Genomic DNA, 8,347 nt, shown 5'->3' with positions numbered 1-8,347 from the left:
CTTGAAGCCTGGCTTGAGAATTTTGAGCATTACTTTGTTAGCATATGAGATGAGTGCAATTGTGTGGTAGTTTGAGCATTCTTTGGCATTGCCTTTCTTTGGGATTGGAATGAAAACTGACCTTTTCCAGTCCTGTGGCCACTGCTGAGTTTTCCAAGTTTGCTGACATATTGAGTGCAGCACTTTCACAGCATCATCTCTTAGGATTTGAAATAGCTCAACTGGAATTCCATCACCTCCACTAGCTTTGTTTGTAGTGATGCTCCTGAAGGCCCACTTGACTTTGCATTCTGGAATGTCTGGCTCTAGGTGAGTGATCACACCATCATGGTTATCTGGTTCATGAAGATCTTTTTTGTGTAGATACAAGTAATTTCTGTAATAAAAGTTTGTGTGAATATTAGTAATATTGTTTCCTTCTTTCCTGGAAGCCACTTCAACCACATGGAACCACGTAATGATACACAAATTTCAGAATTTCTCCTCCTGGGATTTTCAGAGGAACCAGAACTGCAGCCCCTCATATTTGGGCTTTTCCTCTCCATGTACCTGATCACTGTGTTTGGAAACCTGCTCATCATCCTGCTTGTCAGCTCAGACTCCCATCTCCACACCCCCATGTACTTCTTCCTCTCCAATCTGTCCTTTGTAGACATCTGCTTCACCTCTACCACCATCCCAAAGATGCTGTGGAACATCAAAACTCAGAGCAAAGTTATAACCTATGAAGGTTGCATCACACAAATTTACTTTTTCCTACTCTCTGCAGTATTGGACATCTTTCTCCTGACTGTAATGGCCTATGACCGGTTTGTGGCCATCTGCCACCCCCTGTATTACACAGTCATTATGAACCCCCGGCTCTGTGTACTGCTGGTTCTGGTGTCCTGGATAGTGTGTATACTGAATTCCTTGTTACAAAGTTTAATGTCGTTGCAGCTTTCCTTTTGCACAGATGTGAAAATCCCCCACTTTTTTTGTGACCTCAGTCAAATGATCCAACTTGCCTGTTCTGACACATTTCTTAATAACATGGTGATGTATTTTGCAAGTGTACTGTGGGGTGGTGGTCCCCTGGCTGGTATCCTTTACTCTTACTCTAAGATAGTTTCCTCTATACATGGAATGTCATCATCTCAAGGGAAGTATAAAGCATTTACTACATGTGCATCTCACCTCTTAATTGTCTCCTTATTTTTTTGTACAAGCCTAGGAGTGTACCTTAGCTCTGCTGCTACCCATGGCTCACAGTCAAGTGCAACAGCCTCAGTGATGTACACCGTAGTCACACCCATGCTGAACCCCTTCATCTATAGTCTGAGGAACAAAGACATAAAGGGGGCTATGAAGAGATTCTTCGTGATGGAAAGTCTTAAAAGGCCAATTGTTCTGGGTCTGGAGAGGTGCCCATGGCTTAAGGGATCAAAGCTTCAGTCAGTAGTTGTGATTCTTTAATCAGATTGTGAAAGTAGAATTTGCTTTTATTAATTTTCTAGAATTTTCATTTTTTCAGCTATTCTATGTAATTTAGTTACTCATTTTATTAGGCTATCTTCTCTCTCAGATATCCAAGAGCTTTCCTCTCTTTTTTTCTAAAATATTCCCAAACTTTTGATATTAAAAATTAGACATTCCCAAATTCCCATTTACTCATGCAACTACTTGGATTTACTAAGAACAGTTTCTTCTCAAATGACTAATATCACCCCATGTAATATGTCTTTAGTTTTACTAAAAAAAGAATTATCAGATATCACTCCAAAGGAAAGACATGACAAACATGGAAGCTAAGCCATCTTTGTAAGATTATAGGAGAGAAAAATCTGAGATCATAGCTTTTCACTTCTGTGTCCAACATTCCTCATATATCAGATCTTTAACTGGTATTCCTGATATTATAGACTTTAAAATACAAGTGTGTTTTACAACAGGTCATTGGGTTTATTTTCCTAATTAGGATTTTGTTTTCTTATCAGCCTCGATGTCCACATTACCTACCATAGTCACTGGCAAAGCTGATTATTGCATACACGTCTGCCAGTGTAGTCTACACAGAAACACAAATTGCAACACAAATTGACTTAAACACAAATTTACGTAATATCACCTTCAAGTCAGAAATGACCTTGAATATAATAAAGTAACTTTTAAAATTTACTTTGTATTATTATTTATGACATTTGTCTTCAAGCTGTGCATCTACTCATTGCAGGCTGGAATACTAGTGTCAATGTTTAAGGGGACCTACTCATTGAAATGAAGGATTGATTAATATGCTTTATGTTTTATTATTGAATTATCTTACTCTTCCTACTTGAAAACTCAAGGTGAGCCTATAACTATGACTTTTTCCGTTGGCCTTAATGAAACATCTCATGAATTCTAAATGTCATAAACAAAAAAAGCAGTGAATGGATAACATCATCCACTATATATCTCCCATATACAAATGAATTTCTTCAATTTGCAAGATCAAACTGATTCATAAGAACATGACTTCCTGCTTAGACCTAAGATTCAGGTTCGGCAATTTTTGTACACAAACACAAATGTCCTTGCAAACTTTCCTGAATATTAGGAAAGGAACATCAGTGAAGTCACTTTTTAATATAGTTGTGTGGAAAAAAACAACTTGGATAAGAGAGTAATCAGAAATGCTTTCTTCAAATCTCAGAACATGTGTGGAAAAAAAAAAATGGTGAAAAATAAGAAGCAGTAGATTATTAGCTTTGCCCTCAGTATCATTCACTTTGATTATTACATTTGCTAGCAGGCTGCATAACCAGTTATCCTACAATAAAATGGTAAAATATAATGCATTTATTATCAAATGAGATGGTATGTTTTGGAGTTGTTTCAAGTTTTACTAGGTTTCTCATGAGTATGTAATTAGCTGTCAGTCTCTCTATATGTTTCTAAGGCTCATCCATGGTCCAGTAGCTGGCTGTAGTGCTTTTGTAATTTAAACTAAACTGTAGACAGTTCATTCATTTCTCAGTTCAGTTCAGTCATTCAGTCATGTCTGACTCTTTCGATCCCATGGACTGCAGAACACTAGGCTTCCCTGTCCATTACAAACTCCCCGAAGTAAAAGTGAAGTGAAAGTGAAAGTCATTCAGTCGTGTCTGACTCTTTGCAACCCCATGGACTATACAGTCCATGGAATTCTCCAGACCAGAATGTTGGAGTGGGTAGCCTTTCCCTTCTCTGGGGGATCTTCCCAACCTAAGGATCAAACCCTGGTCTCCCTCATTGCAGGCGGATTCTTTACCAGCTGAGCCACCAGGGAAGCCCAAGAATACTCATGTCGGTAGCCTATCCCTTCTCCAGGGACTCTTCCCAACCCAAGAATCTAACCAGGGTCTCCTGCATTGCAAGCAGATTCTTTACCAACTGAGCTATCAGGAAAGCCCACAAACTCCTGGAGCTTGCTCAAACTCATGTCCATTCAGTCAGTGATATCATCAAACCATCTCATCCTCTGTCATCCCCTTCCCCTGCCTTCAGTCTTTCCCAGCATCAGGGTCTTTTCTATATCTAGGTTAATATAGTTTACAGGAGAAAATGAGTTTATCAAATGTAAATTGCCTTAATTTATCCCACTGCTCCTATAGTCATTATAATGCTTTCCTTTCTTCCCAGTTAGAAGACATATCACCCACCTTTATTCAGGGTGACTCAGCTACCTGTACTCTAGGTCCGACCCTGAGTCGTGCATCATTAGAGATTTTCTTTTTTTAACTATTTTATTCAGACTATAACAGGTAATAAATTGAATATATTAAAAATGCACAAGCAATAGAGGAAGTAGAGGGATTAATAAGATGGCAGTATAGAAATTTCCATGTCTGCCTCCTCTAAGAAACATCAAATAAGAAGAACTATCCATCTACCAAAATATCTTCACAGAAGCAAGGGATTCCAAATGAGACATTACAGCACTTTGATGAAGCAAAATAATTTTTTTAAGATGCATTGATTAAGGTAGGAAGGACAATGTCACATTACTGCTGTCACGCATACCTCAAGTCTAGGCATCTCAGTATGGAGAGAGAAACCTCCAAGTGGGAATAGAAGAGTGAAGTGAGCACCTGAACTCACCTCAAACTCCAGTTCCAGGCACATACTAGTGCCTGGCTAACTCCCATAAGTCTAGGTCTCAGACAAGTCATTGCACCCTGGCTCACCCCAACACCCAGCTGAAGCATATGGTCTCAGTATCTACACAGCCTCCTGCAGACACAGTCCAAGCAGGCTCCTGAAGATACAGGCTTGTGGCCCAACCAAGTAGACTTGCCCCTGAGATCCAACTTTCAGACTTGGCATGGTGCCAACACAGCATATAGCTCCCTCATTTCAAAAAATCTTCTGGCAAATTTAGCTTCCTGTCATGATACAAATTCTCAATAAACTTGATAGAGATGGATTATACCTCAAAATAACAAAGACCATATGTGACAAGTCATACTTAACATCATACTCAACAGAAAAAGATTCAAAATTCTCTCTCTAAGATGAAGAATAAAACAAGGTTAGTACTCCCACCACTCCACTTCAGCATAGCACTACAAGTCCTAGGTAGCTCAACCGGACAAGAAAAAGAATTAAAAACTATCTGAAACCAAAAGGAAGGAATAAAATTGTCTCTAATTGAAGATGATATCATCTTATATATAAATACCTAAATACTCCACCAAAAAGAACTGCTAGAAATAGTAAACAAATTAAATTTTGGACACAAAGTTAACCTACAAAATCAGCTGCATTATACACAGCAAAAGAAATAACTAAATGAGGAGTCAACTGACAATAGAAGAAAAGATTTTTAAACCTTATATCTGATAATGAATTAATATTCAAAATATATCAGGAAATACTGCAACTCAATAGAAAAATGCAATCCAATTAAAAAAGAAGAAGGTCTGAATAGACATATTCCAAAAAATGACATACGTGTGACAATAGGAACATGAAAAGATCTCAACTCTGCTGACTGTTAGGTAAATACAAATCAAAATCACTATGAGATATCACTTTACATCTTTTCAAATGGCTCTTATAAAAAAGAGGAGATAAATATTGTTGGTGATGATGTGGAGAAAAGTGAAGCCTTGTGCACTACTGAAGGGAAGCAAAATTAGTACAGTCACTATGTGAATGAGTATGATGTTCCACAAAACATTAAAAAATAGTACTGCTATATGATCCTGCATAATGCTTCAGAAAATCAATAAGGAAAATTTCCTTGCCATCCATACACTGTCACTCAAGGAAAGCATGTACTGGTAAGTTGGAGTAAGAGGGAAGTTGTCAAATAGACAGATATAAGGAGATAAATTCTCCTCTGCTGAGATTGGACTGGATGAGACACTGTTGTTTCTTTTGGGGTTCTAAGCCTGACTCAAGGACCAATTGAGTCAAAACTCCTTCCTTCTTTCCGGGGAAAGATTTCAATCTCCACTATTGACTATTAAGGGAGGAATTTGTGTTTTCTCCTGGAGATTGTATGGAGACCCATCAAAACCAGGTGGGTCTGAGAACCCATGGACACTGTAGGAGTAGGGCTGAATGAAATCCAAGAATATTTACCCGAGGTCACTTGACAGTCATTCCTGATTAAACTGAGAATTATTGTGGTTGTTTGCTTGCTTGCCTCACATATTAACTGATGTATTTATTTATGATGTCCAAAGAGAACTCAATATTTTACTCAGCATTGCAAAGTCAGTGTTGAAAATTAAATGGAAGCTAGATTAGGAGAGATAGTGGGAGAGTTGAAGTGATTCCAGTAAAAGTAGAACATAAGTTCAGGACCTTTGCAATTAACTGGAATAAAGAAATATCCTTATTAGCTAAGGAGAGATACACAGTGAAGTGATAAGATTTTTCAGTTTTAAGGTGATATATATATGACTGGCGCATACTTACACGTTAATAAGGAAAACCCAGACCAAAGAATGCTTGAAAATATACTCTTGCAACAGCATTTCTTGAGACACACCTCTCAAGATACACATCTCAGTGTGGGTGTTCCATGAAAGGAAATTGTGTGGTATATGAAAAGATTCAAGGTAACAATGTCTACTTTCCAATTATTTTGTTATCTGTGAAGCTGAATGTATTTATGGATTTGTCAGATACATACTTTCTCCATTGTAAATTGTATATAGGAGTACTTTCCTTTTATATAGTGAGATCATAGTGTTTTTATTCCCAATTTTTCCATTTATTAAAAAGATAAGAGTTTTTTGCTATGTTGTTTAAACCAACTGGCTGTTTTGCATTTGGTTAATTTATGTATGCATGGGTTTCTTGTTGAGGAGAGGAATACTAATTTTCTAGAGATATTGGGAGATATTCCTGTCACAAATCAGTATTTTGGAAGTCCATGGGACCTAGTAAATACGGGTAATCAGTGTCAGATTTGGAAGAAACATTAACTCAAGATTTGGATAAGATGTAAGGAGGTGAGACCTGTGGAAGGCAAGAGAAGGCATGGAGAAGGAAGAATAAAGACTGGATTCACCTGACTTCTAATCTGCTCTCCTGGGAACAGAGAATCAACAGGAATCATTTTCTTTGTGTTCAGACCAGTGTTCCCACAGGGAATTTGTGTGCTCAGAGGTGGGAATAACAATGGCAACAGTGCCTAATGAGCAGCCTAGGGAGCTATAACTACTTCCACTACAGCCCCACAGTGTGTGAATCCCTGCTCCCGATACTGGAAAGACAGTTGCTGCATTTGGAGTCCTTCTTGTGGCTCACAAACCAATATTTTACTCCTTCCTACTGGCCTGTTTGGGAACAGAACTTCAGTCTCCATCATCAAACGCCCAGAGAGAATTTCAGACGTCCACACAGAGATTCTCCTGTTAGAGACAGTATCCAGGTATATCTGAGAACTCGGTAGATATGCGAAGAAAGGTGCAGAGAGAAACGAACTTGAAAACTTTAACCTAAGGTCACCTGAGAAACAAACAACCCTAGCCATGAGATGAGAGACTGTTTTTTGCTAGGTAGGCTAATTAATCTACAATTAATGTATTTAATATGCCAAAAAGAAGCATGTCTTTTGAACTCAGAAATACAAGGATCACTAGTGAAAGGGAATTCACTCAGTCACGTCCAACTCTTTGCAACCCTGGGGACTGTAGCCCACCAGGCTCCTCCATCCATGGGATTCTCCAGGCAAGAATACTGGAGTGGGTTGTCATTTCTATGAATACAAGGATCACAGGGTTTCCTTGGTGGCTCAGATGGTAAAGAATCCGCCTGCAGTGCGGGAGACCTGGGTTCTATCCCTGGGTCAGGAAGATCCCCTGGGGGAGGGCATGGCAACCCACTCCACTATTCTTGCCTGGAGAAGCCCCCTGGACAGAGGAGCCTGGTGGGTTGCACTCCATAGGGTCACAAAGAGTCAAACATGACTGAGCAGCTAAGCACAGTACAGTACAGCACAGCACAAGGATCACTATTATAACTAATTGGTAGGGAATGAAGTTTAGTTAATGAGAATGAAAAAGGAATGGAAGCATAAACTGGTTCCAGTAAAATTAAAACATATTTCAGGAAATTTACAGTTAAGGGGAGTGGTAAACTAGAGTATTAAGTTTGGAGACTTGTGCAGTGAACCGAAGACATTTTTTAAATGTTAAAGATAGGATGAATTTGAGTCATATTTGTGTGTTTATTAGAAAGACTCAGACTAAGACAGATGGATATTAGTTTGCAACATCAGTTCCCAAGACAAAGAATTCATGGTTGTCTCACATGTTTATTATTCATATGGGAAAAAAAATTGTGCTTAATATGAAAAAGTGTTATGCTAACAAGCTTTACAATTATTTCACTATTTAGAAGGGGGGAAGCAATGGTGACATTTGAAGGGTAGAAGAAAAAAAATCAGGCATATCTCAGCAACAGTGATAACCTTTCGTTTAATACCAGAAAGGAACTTTTCTGAGATTTTTACATACATTGAATAAATCTGTCAAGCACCTCCAGACAATGGATACTACTCTGTTTACTATTTAAAGGAAATTAGTCTACAGCAATGGAGAAGGAAATGGCACCCCACTCAGTACTCTAGTCTGGAAAATCCCATGGATGGAGGAGCCTGGTGGGCTGCAGTCCATGGGGTCGTGAAGAGTCCAACTCGACTGAGCGACTTCACTTTCCCTTTTCACTTTCATGCATTGGAGAAGGAAATGGTGACCCACTCCATTGTTCTTGCCTGGAGAATCCCAGGGACAAGGGAACCTGGTGGGCTGCCGTCTATGGGGTCGCACAGAGTCGGACACAACTGAAGCGACTTAGCAGCAGCAGCAGCAGCAGCAGTCTACAGCAA

The 8,347-nt window shown here is 39.0% G+C and overlaps 1 protein-coding gene across 1 annotated transcript; it reads left to right on the top strand.

Annotated features, from left to right (window-relative positions):
• On the top strand, positions 1-1,716 carry LOC129631057 (olfactory receptor 7A17-like). The gene has a single exon (XM_055551832.1). The coding sequence runs from the start codon at positions 445-447 to the stop codon at positions 1,453-1,455; it is 1,011 nt and encodes a 336-aa protein (XP_055407807.1). The 5' UTR covers positions 1-444; the 3' UTR covers positions 1,456-1,716.
• The last annotated feature ends 6,631 nt before the right edge of the window (positions 1,717-8,347 follow it).

This window comes from Bubalus kerabau, chromosome 1 (genome assembly GCF_029407905.1).
Source record: "Bubalus kerabau isolate K-KA32 ecotype Philippines breed swamp buffalo chromosome 1, PCC_UOA_SB_1v2, whole genome shotgun sequence".
Lineage (NCBI taxonomy): Eukaryota > Metazoa > Chordata > Mammalia > Artiodactyla > Bovidae > Bubalus > Bubalus kerabau.
The sequence above is the reverse complement of the archived record's forward strand: the minus strand, read 5'-3'. Positions and strand labels throughout refer to the sequence as shown.

Bases quoted from the DNA above. Each gene is read 5' to 3' on its own strand.
- LOC129631057 (XM_055551832.1), top strand. From the start codon at position 445: ATGGAACCACGTAATGATACACAAATTTCAGAATTTCTCCTCCTGGGA.